General features: G+C 28.5%; 1 protein-coding gene across 6 annotated transcripts in view; it reads left to right on the top strand.

The window, feature by feature from the left end:
• Positions 1-17,093, top strand: part of LOC108562273 (bone morphogenetic protein 1) — an 86,318-nt gene that overhangs the window by 27,603 nt on the left and 41,622 nt on the right. For all 6 annotated transcript variants that reach the window (XM_017920566.1, XM_017920564.1, XM_017920565.1 and 3 more), the window contains one exon: positions 13,102-13,197. In XM_017920566.1, the coding sequence (XP_017776055.1) occupies positions 13,110-13,197 (88 nt within the window). In that variant the 5' untranslated portion in view covers positions 13,102-13,109. The remainder of the gene's footprint in view (positions 1-13,101; positions 13,198-17,093) is intronic.

Raw genomic sequence — 17,093 nt, 5'->3', positions numbered from 1 at the left:
TATATTAAATTAAATTAATAGATAAAGAAAATGAAAAAAATATTTTCAGAACAGTATTTTTTTGTATTTTTAACATCAAACATTCAATAAAATTAATAATAATAACATATTAAAAAAAAATCACTAATTGTCTAAAAATAAACTAATTAAAACAATTAGTAAAATGTTATTATTATATAAAGATGTTATGAATTACATTAATTCTCATATATTTATTTTAGTTTTCGTGTAAGTTTTGTGTAAATATTAATCGAGGTAAAAATTGTAGAAATGTCAATTTCGGTATATGTTATAAAAGTGCTAGTAGTTTCTGCAGATGTATCTAAATTGCTTCCTGTGTTTCCGATTTGCCAGTCGATAGATGCATAGATCGAATTAAGATCGGAATTAATTAATACTAATTGAAACTTAGCTCGACGAACTTAGCAGGACCCCAATTAATAATTAATTAGACCAGAACAGTTCTGCAATCTCAAGTATAGACACCGATCCAATGTACACTGCAATGGAATCCCATTGGTGATTAGATGAGGGTGATGACTATGATTATCATGATGATTGATGAAGTTTGTTGCAAATTAATTATTATTATTAGGAAATATTTTAAGATAAGCGTACATGTATGTATGTTTATATATGAAATCAATTAAATATACACGTTTAAACGGTAATTTCTTTACGCGTTTTCTTCTTAATTCATTTTTAAGTTAAAAAAAATAAATGTTGAAAATAAACTGGAGATCAAAGGAACATTTTTTTTTGCTTTTCAATATTTGTGTTTGAATAGATAATAAACAACAAAATATTGCGTTTTTTTTGCATACTTTTCGATTTACACGGTTTTACATTCAAAAAGTTACAATTTCTATTTACACGTTTTCCTGTGTAAATTGGGGGATATGTTCTTAAATAAGTTTAAGTAGATTAAGTTTTGTTTCTTCGGAGATTTGGAAAACAGCTGATTCATTGTACGTCACATAGTAAAGGTTTTTCATAACCATATAAGGATTGTTCAAACGTTTTCGATTCGCAGCAAGCACTGACTCATCATGACGTTGATGAGGCGCGTTTTGGAAACCATATTAAGATTTGTTTAACGTTCGTGATTCATCGTGAGATATTTAAGGCATTTTCATGCCCATATAAAGATTAGTTAAGACTTTTCAGCTGTTATGTCCTGACAAAGCGGGTTTTAAATACCATATAAAGCTATTTTTCAATAATCTCAAAATTTTTATTATTTTCTTATAAAATATGTCGAATATATACAAATTTTATTGTTTTAACACTATTAATTTCAATAAAATTTATGCAAATATTATAACATTAACAAACGTATAAAAGACATGAAAAATAGAAAAAGTCAATTATTGTTTTTATGTATTGTCAATTATTGTTGTGAAAATTAATATTTATTTATATTATATTAGGTAAGGTAAGGTTTTCAATGGGAAATTTTGTTAATTTCAAAACTATTTGCTCTTTGCCAGCATTTGGAAGTTTGTAAATAGTTAATTTATTAAAAAAAAATAATATTATTTATTTGAGAAAAATAGAACAATATCAAAATTATTGCTACATAATAATATAAGAATTATTTTATCAAATGTCTCAAAAATCTATAAGTAATTATGTAATAAGAATTTATGTACAAATATCAATAATTAATTTTATTCACTTTTTTTTGGTTATCACAAAATTTAAATTTATTTTTTTGTAATTTTATTCTTTTTTTACATAAAATTAAGTAAATATTATAATTATTGAACTAATTTCTAGCTAGATTGACAATAATCCAATTCTTAACATTATTTGAATGTATACGCTAACAAAAAAGGTGAAATACATTTTATATAATAAATTGCAATAATTATATAATATCACAAATGGTTTCTGTTAAAAAAGTTTCTTTAAATTGTGTAATTTTCGTATAACTATCGATATTAAGTTAAATCCACTTGAAAAAGATATTTGTAAGAACATAAATATATATTTTATTCTTAAGTGTTTCAATGTAATATTGTTCATATTGCAAATAAGCGCAAATGTTTTTTGAACCGAAAAAGTGTAAACATAAAGCATCGTTACATAACGGCTACTATAACGTAACGACTTCCCAGAGGAGCCGGTGCACCCCTTTATAGCATTTATTTATATAAATACGGAAAAGGAAAGCACGTCGTGTTTGCTGCGGCACGATAAAAATGTAAGTGCAATAATGGTCTGAAGCCGAGGAAGTGATGGGCATTACAATCTCGTCGAGGCACACTGCCTTTTCATGTTTACTATCGATTAAAGTGTCTACCACATAATGACCATAACGATATTACGTAGAAAATATATATATATATACACATACAAATACTGTGCGCACTTTTACAGTTCGTAATGGAATAACCGCAGGGCGGAAAAACTATGAAAAGGCATGTTTTTCAAGTGTTTCAATTTCAATTGAAATTCAAACACAAAGCGTGTTTTATTCCAGTTAATAACAAATTCATTTTCCATATCGCATAAAGTATGTATACTGAAATAAAAAAGTTATATAACTTTTATAACATTTTAATAAACTTTTAATGCATTGTGTTTCCGAATCTGACAATGATTTGCATATCAAGCTAAGCGTGTTTTTTTAAATTTCATTTTCTATATACACACGTTAAAGAAACTATGTGTTATATAACTTTTATAATATATTAATTGATTTTTAACACTTTGTAATATATTTTTAACCAATCTGGTAATAATTTGCTTCTGTGTATTTAGAACTTGATAAATATTGTTAGATATTCATTCTCAAAAATAGTATTTATTGCCGGAATTTACTAATGAATTTTGTATTGTAAACTGTTACATTTAATAATAATTAGTAATAAAATACAAATCATAAAATAATTTTGTGAATTTTTAAATAAGAACATTAAACATTCGAATGCTAGTATAGAGTTAGTTGAATATTTTCAATAGTCAATTCATTTTTTTTTTATATATAATTTAGATGATTTCTACAATAAAATCAACCCTACCAATTCTATCACCAAATTGTTTGTATGTATTTTTAAAATACAAAACCTGCCCAGCTGTTCTTAGCATACACTAGAGTGTATGCGTTCAAAGATTTATATGAATTTTTAAAATACATCCAAAACCAAACTCTCCCAATCTAAAGTACTAGATTGAATGCCGTGAGTTTAACATGGTAGTTTTATTAGGCGTAATTATTTTTTTCCTGTGCTCTTTTGTTACTGCGCGATTTTGTCTTCGCTCTTTTGCCATGTCACTAAAAAATATGCAATTACAATAATCAATATTCAATAAAACTTAATGAAAATTATGAATATTATTGATGGTTTAGTTATATAAACATCTACATAATGCATTTTTTTCAGTCTTCGAGGACTAAGATTGCTATAAAGAAATAGAAACCAATTTTTAGAAAAAAAAGTTAAATTTTCTATATAAATTACAAAATAATTCACTGAATCGAAATTAATTTTCTGTAAAAAAAAGATAAATTACATAACTTTTTGAAATGGATAAATAAGTGTTTTTGAAACTGTCGCTCGATTCATTTCTTCGATCATTTTTTTATGAAAGAAAATGATTGATGGATTGTATAGACGCGATTTTTAATTAAATTAGGAAGACATACGTCAAAAGCAATATCGTTTCCGACGCATTCCTTTACGTTCAATATCTCAAATTTCCATTTATTGAAATATTAAAGAAATATGACTGTCAAACTTCACGGGAATATAATTGATAATATATCTTTTCAATGTAATTAATAAAAAGTTTGCTCTAATGCAGAAATGTATTTCATTTTTTTAATAGAATAATAAATAATAGATAAAAAAGTAGTTTTTTATTTAAATAAATAAATTCACATTTTTTTAGAAAAAAATATTAATTTAAAAAAGTTTTGTAATTAGTTTTTACGTAAAGTATTCCATTAAAACTTATACGCAACTTTCGAGATAGTTTTCGATATTATGTACACTTTAATAAATTGTATAAAAAGTTTGATGTGTACATATGTAAGCATCTAAACGTAGCCGTATTCAGGTTGTAGTTAGTTATACTGCAGACGGTAACTGCGCGATTCCATTTATTGCATTTTCAAATCACCGCCGGGAATAACGATCTAAATCGGGGCAAACGGAAGCTCGGAAGTAGAAAACGCCGATATACTTTTTCGAGTACTTTCCATTGTGAAACGAACCGTGCATTATCATTATTCCATTCCATGCATACGGGATAACGTGGAAATACGCCAGCCAATGGGTCATCAAAAATCGTACAATTACTTGCAAACTTTAGTTTGATAATTAGCCACGTCATTTTTTTTAGTCCTAAGCCCCATTATCTCATTCAAGTCCTAGTTCAACAATTCTATTCATTTAAATATTTTTTGTTTGATATTATGAAATTATTTAGAAATAATTCAGAGGATTTGAGTTTAACATTTATACATTCGTTAAGTATTTGGTACTAGTTATATCGAGTATTTTTAGCTTAGTTCTCAATCAAGAACTAATAATAGCAACTGTATTTTATATTTGTATTCATTTAAGTAACTGAAAAACTCTTACAGAATTAAAAATCGAACTTTCAGGACTTCAAACATTTCAGAGTTAGTTCTGAATATTAAAAATTTCATTGTCAACTACTATAAGATCAATCAGAAGGCTTTCTTTAAAAACTTAACTATTGATCACAATTAACTGAAAATCCTTAACAATTGTATCCTGTATTAACAGGATATTAACATATCAACATATTAATCTTTAAAGGAAAATCAAAGGATGTCATATAATGATAAACAATACAAGTTTGGTACCATTTCAAACAGTTCTGTTCCAACCATTAAAAGCTTACTTGTGAACTACCACAAGATCAATCAGAAGTCTTCCTTGATAGAAACTACTGTTTTCTTCATAATAACAAAATTAATGTTGATAATTGACTTAAATTTATTAACAACAATCTTGAAGTATATTTAAAAGAAAACCAAAGAATGTTATATAATGATAAACAATAAAGCTTTGTAACCACTAGAAACACTTCAGAACTAGTTTTGGCCATTAAAAACTTACTTGTCAAACCGGAAGGCATATAATTCAATTAGAAACTACTGTTGTCTTCAAAATAACCAAACTATTACTGATAATTAACATAAATAACTTAACAAATTTATGTTATATTAACAATAATCCTAAATTCTGCAGCAACCATAAGATATTCATGGAAACCAAAGTCATGGTATACAAAAAAAAGTTTTGAAATTCAAAACAACTCAGGACTAGCTTTGAACATTAAAAGCTTTTCATTACTTGTTGTGCTTATAATGTCTCTGTAAGTAAAGATCTTAAAAATAATATTGATTGAATATTGATTTATAAAATATTTATTTGATCTTTTCTTTTGATTATTTATTTTTTAATAAGAACGTAGCTACAACATGTCAAATACAGACATTAACAAAGAAAATTAAGTAATTAAAAATGAACAAAACTAGTTTTTGAGGCTATTTATAATAATACCTAAATTTTCATATTTAATTCAGGAGACTTTGAAGAAATAAATTGTACAAATTTACAAAATATATTAGTAAAAGCCGGCAATATGCAAAATAATATTTATTGAAAAATAGCATAAAAATAATTTAAAAATCATTATTAGGACATTAGACAAATAAAATTACGCGAATTAGATATAGTCTACGAATCAGTATATATAGATAATTCTCCATTTAATATAAAAACTTGTAGGTTAAACTGAATTACGGTTACTTATTTGCCATTTATGGAGAGACTTCACATATACTGAAATGGCTCTCACTATGTTTGGAGAGTCCGGGTATTTCAATCTCTACGACCGTTGTATACAATGGGAAAAAGAATCGAAACGACAAACATTATTGGATATTGCCAGGGATGACCCCTCATCTGCCGTATTCAACAGAACCTTCAGATTGCCATTCGTTACGGTCTCTACAAGAACTTTGATGCCCATGAGGACTCCAAAAAAAAACCTTTTAAAGCTCTTACTTTACCAAAAAAAAATAGAAACTTCTCGAAAGACGTATTCATAAAATTACATGACAATTGACTAGAAGATAACAGTCTTTTTTATTGGTGTAACAATATTATTGAAACAGTTTTGCAATAATGTTGTTATCAATTGCAAAATATGTTATATTATTTTTATATTTTACTTTCATATTTAATTAAACGATTATAAAAAAAATGCACCATTATACGGACAATTTTGAAAATTATAAATTCAAAATGTTAGATACAATAGTTTTATGCAAGAATTTAAATTCAAATATTTCTTTTTTATTTATTACCATATTTCTTCATTTCTAGAAGTAAATTTGAAACTAATGTAAATTGTAGATAGACACAAATACATTTACAAAAGGTTGTTGATCGTAGCTTTTCAGCCATAAGTTTTGTTGTGATTGTGTATACAGAATTTGTGTATACTAGAAATCACTTCTGACAAGGATTATTACGTTCGAATCATATCCCAGTGCGTACATAGCAAATCTGTACAAATCTCTGAGGAGTTTGTCCATGGTTAGGTATCATATCAGAGGTGATAAGACATGTCTTTGGGGATTTCCTCTCGCCATTGCAACAGTCATGTAATATAGTATATATATATATAGCTGAAATAATTGTGTTTATATAAGGGGGTGTAACCTTTGCATTCTGAACATAGTAAAAATATAAAAAAAATATATTTATAAGAAAATATATAAAAATTTAATTAAAATATATTTAAAAGTGATTTAAATAAATTTGCTTGTTATTTTTTTGCTGCATATTAATTGAAATACTTATACAAATACTTCGTAAGTAGAATCATAAAAACATATTTCCATTTCAATTAACAAAAAATGCAGTTATTAAAATAAATAAATGTATTACGTAATTTATTATACGATAAAATTATTTAAGGATTTCACTAATATATGTTTTTGATGAATAATTTTAATATTGTTCTATTAAATTGAATGTAAAAACAATTAAAATATATAAATTTTCAATTTATTTTATTTAATTAATAAATTTAGTATCATGAAAGAATGAAAAAACTAAGGATTAAATATGTGAATTAATTGTTTAAATATTATTGTTTATAGCATTATTGATGTATGGATATTATTTTGTGTTGTTTATTCATGTTACAAACAAACAAGCAGATTTGGAATATAGTTTTCCCATAGAGTAATTAGAGTTTTGCACAAGTGATTATAACCGCAGAAATCACTCGTCCATCCAGTTGATTCGATGCCATCAGCGGTGTTAATTAGGGTGCCAATGCATATTAATTTTATTACTGAGTTCGTCGAAGCCGTAAAAACGCGTAAATTGCTAATTGCCACGTCAATCATCGCACCAGCAAGAGTTTATATGTGTGCGACAGAGACAAAACTATATAAAAATGGTGATGAGAGAGAGAGAGCGAAAGTAAAAAAAGGACACAACAAATTAGTGAAGAAAAATGTGGAGCGATCGTTGGGGGGTGGTTCACATCCGATGCGGCAATAAATGCATAATCAATAATCGCTCATTCCACCAATTAGCAAATTCCAAATCGGACGTAAACAATGCGCCAATGTTGGATAACTTTTTCATTCGCTTGATGCCGTTGGGGGTGTGGGGGAGGATTTCGAAAGCATCGCCACCCTCGATTCACAACCCCTCGGTGCATTCTCACAGCCGGTGTTCTTTTTTTGTTGCTGCTGCTGTTCATTTCTCTCTCATTTTTTCTCTCCCTTATTTCCTCCCAGCTTTTCATTTGTTGATGGTGCTTTGAGCATTTTTTTTTTCCAACGACTTGCTGAAAACTTTTCAATGGTTTCTCAACCGATAACTCACGGACGTTTTGTTACATATTCAATTTCAGTTTTGACCAGAGGAGCAAAAGGAAAATCACTAGGACGCCTCAGATTTCCCTTTTGTTTTAACAGAGTTTTTCCAATCGTATGAACACAAAATAATTCCTTTCATATTCTAATAGAAACATCAATATCTAATATACATTTTTAATTTAATTAAAGAAAAAATATTTATGAAAGTTTATTATATAATATTATTTGTAAGCTAATAATAAGCAAAATATATTTATTTGTTTTTTAGTATTGTGAACTGTTATTATTATTAATTTAAATAATTTAAAATACAATAATAAAATAATGGTGATGATGGTGATCTTATCGTTATACTTCAATTTTTTAAATTTACAAATCCTATATTTTACTTGTATTTCTACATACATGAATTTTAAGCATGTTTTGAGTTGTTTCTGTTTAAATACACGATTTACGAAACATTGATCGAAGCGTATCAATTCCAAAAGATGGGGACTATCACTAAAGAATAGGCAATATTTGTGAAATAGGGGGAGTTACCATGACTACCACAGCTTATTTCACAAATCCATACGCTTCCTGAAATGCTTTGTGTATACTTGTATACGTTACTTGGCAAGTAGTACGCGTTATTTAAAGTTAAAAATGAGCAAAAATAAATATTTCAGTTTAAATTCATCGTCGATGTCAGAACTAGCTTATATATAAGACAAGTTATATAAAATGAAAAATGCTTTTTATATATTATTTTCCCGCAGACTATAACTTCAAATATTCGTGACCCGACAACAGCGTGCAGGTTAAAATCGCACCGACAAATATATGCGGTAACAAAAGTGCGCAGGACATAAGCCGTGCAGTTACCAAAGATCTTAGGTTCGAGGAGTTTGGTTTTGAATGAAATTTAAAAATACATATAAATTCTCATGCATTTGACGTGCTTGTTCTACTGGGCGCTTATGTCGGCGTGCTTTTGTTACGGCGCCTCAAATATTCCATAAATGCTTATATTGTATTATATAAGAGTTTTTGGTTTATGTAAAACTATAACAAATATTATTGTTATAACTTTATCCTATACTTGGATGGTGGTAATAGGACGATAAAGTACGAATAAGCGCATAAATCTGAATTGCAGTTGGATTATAGCTTTACTTGAATCATTATTCATATTGTAAGTGTATATTCAGATGCTATGCAATAAAAGCATAATATTATCAACAAAAACATACAAATAATTTGTATTTCAAATACAATAGAAAATTCATAACAGATTTTTTAGATTATTCTATTCCATGTATTTAACACAACATTGTTTTCTATGAAATAATAAAAATTACAAAACAAAAAAAAATAAAACTTTTACTTTCTACTAAATTCTACATTTGTCCTGTTACAATATAATTTTGTATTCAAACAGATTTTTTAAATGAATTGTTGTAAATAAACCTGATTATGAATGAAAATTTTTGTTTTTTGGTTCTTTTGTTAAATTATCCAATTTATGCTCGTATTAATCATTAACTGAAATGAACATAAATATTCTTAGAGTTTTCTATACTTTATGTTACAATATTTCTTTTGTTGTTTGTCTTGATTACTTCACAGACTACGATATAAAAAGTATTCATCATCCGTTTCGCTTTAAATAGTGCCGAGTTTCTGGGAATAAGCTAGCATTTTTACAAAAGGCATGCGATGAGAAATGAACGCGAGAGGGCGAAAAAGTCGCCGGAGAATATGTGTGTAATTGCCTAGAAACTGGGGATGTTTTCTTTTCGGGTGACTTTCCGGGAAAATAAAAATATTTCATTGTCGCAGATAAAGAAGGAACACAGCACGTCGTCCCTTCAAACCTCCTCCTCCCTCTTCCCTCAAAAGGGCATAAGTAAATTGCGATGGACGTGTATTAATGGGACGCAATCGTTGGATCCAGTTGGATGGAAATGCGATGCTATTTAAACCCATCTGGGCTGGAGCCCTTCTATTTCCTCGCCTTCAGCTGCCAATAAATCCAAGTGAAAAGTAGCGCAATTTATTACGGCAACAAGACGACGAACGAAAAAAAAAACCTTCCAAAAAGGATTGTGGAAGGAGTCGCAGGATACCAAAGCGTTGCATTGCAACGCTAAACAAATCCACCCGAAATTGCGTTCAAACGCTCCATCCCTCCAAAAGAAAAAAAATAACCGTTCCACCCTTTTATTACACATCCTGCTACTTTTTCGGCTTACACTCGTCGCACGCCCCCCTTTTACACCCCCGCCCCTTTCGACGATTTGAAATATGAAAATCTTTACGCGGCGCTGCCGACGATGGCGTCGCGACGCGCTTCGTCCTTTACGCGGGAGGTGTGGCCACGGCGCCGTCAAGGAGTGCCGACCCTCGTCCACAGATGGCGTTGCGACGTCCTGGCAACTCTCCGTACCCCGAATTCTGCTGAACGCGCAGAGCCGGCGTCTCTCTGTTTGCCTATTGATCGAGACTATTAAAGACTTAAAACATATTTAGCCCAGGATGGGGCGGTTCCTTTGCCCGAACAAAGAACACAAAAACGGATCTCTTTGATGCACACTTAAGCACGCATATTTCGTCCTCTCCTCGCCGAATTCTAATTAGATTTGTTTTTTCAGCTCCTTCCATATTTTTTTCGTCGTATTATTATTAATATTTTATTAGTCAGCGAGGTTTTAATGAAAGGCTAATTGAACGGTATTAAAAAGTCGAGGGGTGGCAACGGCGGCTACGAAAATAATTAACAAAGAGGATTGCTCTTAGTCCTTATTTATGCATTGATTCAAGCATCGATCAAATTGCTACTATCAATTAAACCCTTAGCATTTCAGAATTGAAAACTAATTAATTACTTTTCAATAGAGTATACTAAAAACAAATGTATTTCATTCAAATTATTTACTTAAAATAGCTCCTTCTTATTTTCAGTGAAAAGTCTGATTATTGTTTATATCTTATATAATTATATAATTATCAAATATTTATTAACGCTAATTCGAACAATATTTCATATGTCATTTTATTACAAGATGTTCACTTAATTTTTGTACTAGATGTTTTCCCGAGAGAAAAGAGTATACCAATTTTTATTCATGTTATGTTCGAATATCTTGTTCTTTTTATGTTATTGTCACGATTATCATCATCATCAATCATCATTATAATCCATCTGTATCATCTGCCATCAATCATCATTGTTTTTGTGCTAGACTGTATAACCTTTTTTCATGCTAATGAAGAATCCACGTTAGACTCGTATGCTCTTAACGATGTTCATGCAATTTTCAATATTCAAATTTTTTGTTATACACAATATAAATACAATACTTTATTTATTAAAATAATAATATTGAGATACTTTTGTCAATTTCCAAAAAAAAAAACATTTTTTTTAATCTAAATATTACAAATTTGATACAAGTATAAACTTTTATTTTTTAATTCCTTTAATTAATAACAGCTTCTTAAAGTATTTGTCTTAATAATGTGTATTTTTTATTTATATAATAAATCCAAAATATAAATTTCGTTATATTTTCATAACATTCCTAGTAAAAATATATTTTATTACAAAAATTAAATTATTGATACATTTTGTTATTCTTATAATATTCCTATCTAACATTTACTGAAGTATTGATTTTAATACTAAAAATCCTGTTTAAAAGCTTCTACAGCTCAGATTCAGTGGCCAACTTATTATCCTAATTGCGGAAGTAAACAATCGAGGATTAAACTATTATATTTAATTAACAGGACCCTCGGTTGGATTCTCGCCGGAAGATGAGATCCGCATCATAGCCTTATTCCAGGCACTGCATCGCGAGGTTAGCTTTATGGACATAGCGTATGCAATTTACATTTTAACTGTTCGAGACTTACTGAGCAAACACAGTAAAGGACCTTCACTTTCTGCAATCTAATGAAAATCCACGCATTATCCTAATTACAATGAATTCCTTTTATTCACTCACAAATTAATAGAAACGTCTTTTCATTTAATTAGTATAAGAAATCTTATATTAATTTAATTAAATTATATATAATATGGATTGAAGTACTTCAGTTTTCTTTTATTTTCAATGATTATTGATTCTTTTATACAAAGAATATCCTTTTGGTCCAAATTAAGAACAATAAAAATGTGAAAATAAATAAATTAAAAAAAAAATGTTGTGAAAGAAGTTATTATTTTTTATATTTCATTTATTACTTACTTAATCATAAAAAACTTTTCAATATTTATTTAATATATAGTCAATAAATTTAATTTTAATTGTTTCTCTCAATAAATTATTGTAGATGTGACATATTTGCATTTTCATATAAAACTATTTCGGAATTTATCATGTATATTTTTTTTGCCAAAAATAAAATGTTTATGCTAAAGTGTAGTCGATGTTTGGTTGAGTATGTGTAATAATGGTCTATGGAAAAATGTTAATTTGTATTTTAGAAGTGTGTAATTGTTGTTATGGAGTTTAGTGAGTAATTTCAGAGACTTGTGACATGGCCACAGCATACATACAATGTGTGTAACATGTTTGTGCGATGTAAACGAATGTAGGTTCATGCAGCATGTGTGTCAGGTCAAAATTACTGGAAATGTTGATTTCGTATATTGTGATCTATCTATTGTTGTACATAGTCCGAATACAAATGCTTAATGGACAATGTATTTGTTTAGATACGTTTATTCTAATTTTACATTTAAATACACAACTGAACATTTTCCGGTGGCAATCTCAAGCCCGACAACAGTTGGGATTATGGTTGTCGAGATTTTGATATAGTCGGGATTTCAAACGTTGGAATTTCAATAGACGGTATTTCGGTTGTCGGGCTTGCAATATAGACCCAACATTTTCATGTTATATAACAAAAAAAGGGAGATTTATAGGATGTTGTTGTATTAAAAAATATTGTGAAAAAACATGATTTACTAGTTTAAAACATTGAATTTATTTTTGTAATACAGTTGTACAGATTGATTTATAAATTTTGAAAATATTGTATTATTATTTATAAAATAAGTCAATGTATTATTTTATATGAAAACAACAAATAAATACATTTTGTATTATATAATATTCACAAGAAAATGGAATAATTTTTAATGAATCCAAATAATTGTTAGATATTTATAATATTATAACAGATAATTATTGGATTATTTATTAATGGTTTTGTTTTATTTTTAGGACACAGTATGGCCCCAGCACACCGGCACACCTCAGGGAGAAGTCTTGTTCTGTCGATCATTTGCCTCCAAGCCATATGTCTTCAAGTGTCTAGCGGTAAGTAATAATTAAAAAGTATATTTTCTAAATATTATCGATTACATATAAAAATACGTAATGTGAACTATATATTGTTGAACAATGAAATTCATAGTGGATAAATATTGAGAATAATGATTTATACTACTAACAACAATATAAATTATTGCAATAATTTACTGACTTATAGATTTTCACCTTGTTTTTTTACTATTAACAAATAATTTTTAATGAAATATTAAATTGGCCTATGGTCAAAAGTGTAATTCATTTATACTTTATTTTATATAACTAATTTGTTCTCTCTTGCTTATTTTAATCTGAATAGTCAAACAGAACAGAACATATGAAAATAACAATATTAATAATTAAAATATCTAAAGTATTAATTATATTTATAATTTATTACAGCAGATTTTTTTTGTATTTGTAAAAACTAGTAGAATCATAAACAATTTATAATTAGTACTTAGTAATTATCAACTAACAAAAAACATATTTAGTTGATAAACTAATTGTAATTAAGCAAGTAATTAAATGTGCAGAAGCATTGTCTATATGGACTAATAAACGGGCCCCATTTGCGGTCAAAAAACTAATCAGTGCTAGTCGAGGGCCCCAAACAGTATTAATCGAGCGTCCTAAATAGTGTTAGTCGAGGGACCTAATCAGTGTTAGTCGAGGGCCCCAAACAGTGTTAGTCAAGCGTCCTAAATAGTGTTAGTCGAGGGACGTAATCCGTATTAGCCGAGGGCCCCAAACAGTGTTAGTCGAGCTTAGTTAGTCCTAAATAACGTTAGTTGAGGGTCACAAACAGTGTTATTCGAGGGTTTCAAACATTGAAACTATAGTAAATTATAGTATTAGACGTTTGTAAATCTAACATAATATGATTTTTTGGAATAAAATTTTCTGTCATGTCTATTTGATAAATATTAGAAATGTTGTCTACAAAGCATAGTGTATACTCACCTTTATAATAATAATAAAAATGCAAATAATAGCGTTTCTAAAAATAATTCATTAGATTAACATAATCAAGCACTAATATTATAAAATGAACATAATAAAATATTGTGTAAATGTACATTTATTATACTAAATATGAGAATGTTAAAAACGTGACTAAAATTAATACAATGATTTAAATTAACGACGAAACAAACACGAATGAAGACGTAAATGCCAAATATTCATTATTATTCTGATGATTTGTGTTTGTGGTTTATGTAAAAAGAGCGATTTTATCGAAATACTAGTAAATTAATTTTCGGTTGTTCAAAATGCAGCATTTAATGTAGAATAATGTGCTTTACAATTCATCAGCAATTACTGCCTCGCATGTCGACATCGAGTGCTTATTATTTATGAAATATACGTTCCTTGCCCTTTCCATTGCGTTCCGGTTCATTATGTAACATTTGTATATACCGATATTTGTTTTCCATTTCTTTTGCCTTACATACATATTTATAAAAATAAAGTTGTATATATATAAAGTAACTGATTCTATTTGGCTGATAAAATTTGCTGTAACCAGGAAACGAGGTCGTGACTGTTTTTATGCGTCAATATAAATTTTTATACGTCCCATAAAACCGCCAGAAATCTCAAATCAAGTGACATTTCCTGTCTGGGTTTTCCTCCTTCCGATACTTCCCTGTCGTTTTGTTTTGGTTTCGCGTCTGTTCCCGGTGTCATCATCAGAAATATGACATAAAATTGAATTCCTCGTAATTTTTTTCTCTCTTCCTCTTCTTCTGCATCCGTTTTTATTTTATGCCTCCTCTTTTTTTTATTGGTTTCTTATATTGAATGTGTTACCAGGTTGTAAAAGAAAAAATATTGCATAACAAAATGGAAAAAAAACATCTTCTAGGTAATATACAAAAAAGGAGTAAAAATTTCATATTATAATATTATTAATATAAAAGAAACTGTTTTCATTGAATATTAATTTTCATTATTTATAAGGCTAAAATTTAGTAAATTTTCATACATGCAATTTTATATATATTGTATGTTGAAATATTCCATTTTCATCACGACAAGATGAATTTTCATGAATTTTATTATTTAAATCTTATATAGTAAATACATAAGATTTAAAAAAAATCATAATTTTTTTTATTAAATTTTGGGAAAAATCAGTTTTTCTAATTGCAGTGAAATTTATTTATATAATATTTATAAATAAATTACAATTTAAAAAAAAATTCAAAAAATCATCTTAAGCTAGAATCAAAATAGGAGTTTTTTTACTTATAAAATCTTATATAATTGTAGTAATTTTCATTTAATTGTTTAGAACAATAGAAATATACTCAATGAACTTAAATTATTGAAAATAATCTTTTGTTACATATAAAAAGTCTTTGTTGGCGATGTTACAAGGTTGAGAAAAAATATGCCGGATTTTCTTAATAAATGGATTAAAATCTGTATCGGTAATGGTTAAATTATTTGGATATGATGTATATATTAAGATATGAAATGAAGATCCAAAATTGGATGTTCATTGAGATGTTACAAGTTTGAGAAGAAATTCAATTAATTTCCTTGGTGAAATATGTGTCTGTAATGATGAAATTATTTAGATATGATGTGATTATTTTGATAAGAAATTTAGATACAAAATTGCTATTTTCTTTTAATAAATCAGTTAAAATATGTATCTGTAATAGTGAAATTATTTGGATGTGATTATTGAGATATGAAATGACGAGCAAAATTTGAAAGTTGATTGAAATTTTATAAGTTTAAGAAAAGATTCTATTATTTCTTGATGAATTGGTTAAAATGTGTGTCTATAATGGTCAAATTATTTTGATGTCATTATTGAGATATGGATAAATATTTGAGATAATAAACAAATATTTTCTGGATAAGTGGATTAAAATTTGTGTCTGTAATGTTGAAACAATTTGGATATAATGTTACTATTAACTTATGAAACGGAAATATTAAAATATCTTAATTAATGGATTAAAATGTGTGTCTGTAATGGTGAAATTATTTGGATGTAATGTGTTTATTCAGATATGAGACGGAGATCAAAAATTGGATGTTTGAATGGAAAATCAATTTGGTGTTAAAGTCGTGTGTAATTTATAGACGACTTTGGAAGCATAATAGCTATACCGGTTGATTAATTTAATACTGTATTCGCTTGGATAGTTTTGTTTGGCAAATGGAAGTTTAAGATAAACCGTGTAGGGGTTTTGCCCTTTGATTCTGGGGACGTAAGGGAAGAGGGGTGTCTCTCCCGGCGAGACAAGTGACACACATCAAAGGGTTTAAAACATCTTTATCCGATCGATGCAGACGCACACATAAACTTCATTATATCCCTAACGATTTGTCCCCCACGGCAGATGCTATCTCCGGGCCTCCCTTATATCTATATAGAGACCTGGTTACGTGCTCAGCTTGTCAAATAGACAAATATTTGTTACGACTTACATGTATATAATAAAAGCTCCCAGTGGGCCAAACCGTGCCATGGTTTTCGAGAGGAATAAAGGGTGGATGAGGCTATTAATGTCCTTCGAAAATCCAGGAGGGAATTAACAACGTGAAATTAATTATTGACCTCTGCGACTGCAAATGGAACGGATGGAAGATCCACCAACCAAAAAAGGAAAACGAAGAAAAAAAATGGGAAGTCGAAATCGATGGAATTATTTTCGCGGCACTTTGCTAATTGACCCCGACTGTTGTTCCTTATTAATTCACGAACGTTTTTGGGTCGCTCATAACGAATTTAATGGGTGACCCAGAAAGGGCCGTGCAAAGGGTGTAGCCCGATAATCACTCCCAGGGAAGGGAGAGGAGAAAGCAAAAGGAGAGAATTCCATATCCCATAAATATTTTTACAGTGTTTTTTCTGTTTTATTTTCTTCATGTTTTTTTTT

Source organism: Nicrophorus vespilloides, unplaced genomic scaffold (genome assembly GCF_001412225.1).
Source record: "Nicrophorus vespilloides isolate i.1.1-1 unplaced genomic scaffold, Nicve_v1.0, whole genome shotgun sequence".
In the NCBI taxonomy this organism is placed as follows: Eukaryota; Metazoa; Arthropoda; class Insecta; order Coleoptera; family Silphidae; genus Nicrophorus; species Nicrophorus vespilloides.
The sequence above is the reverse complement of the archived record's forward strand: the minus strand, read 5'-3'. Positions and strand labels throughout refer to the sequence as shown.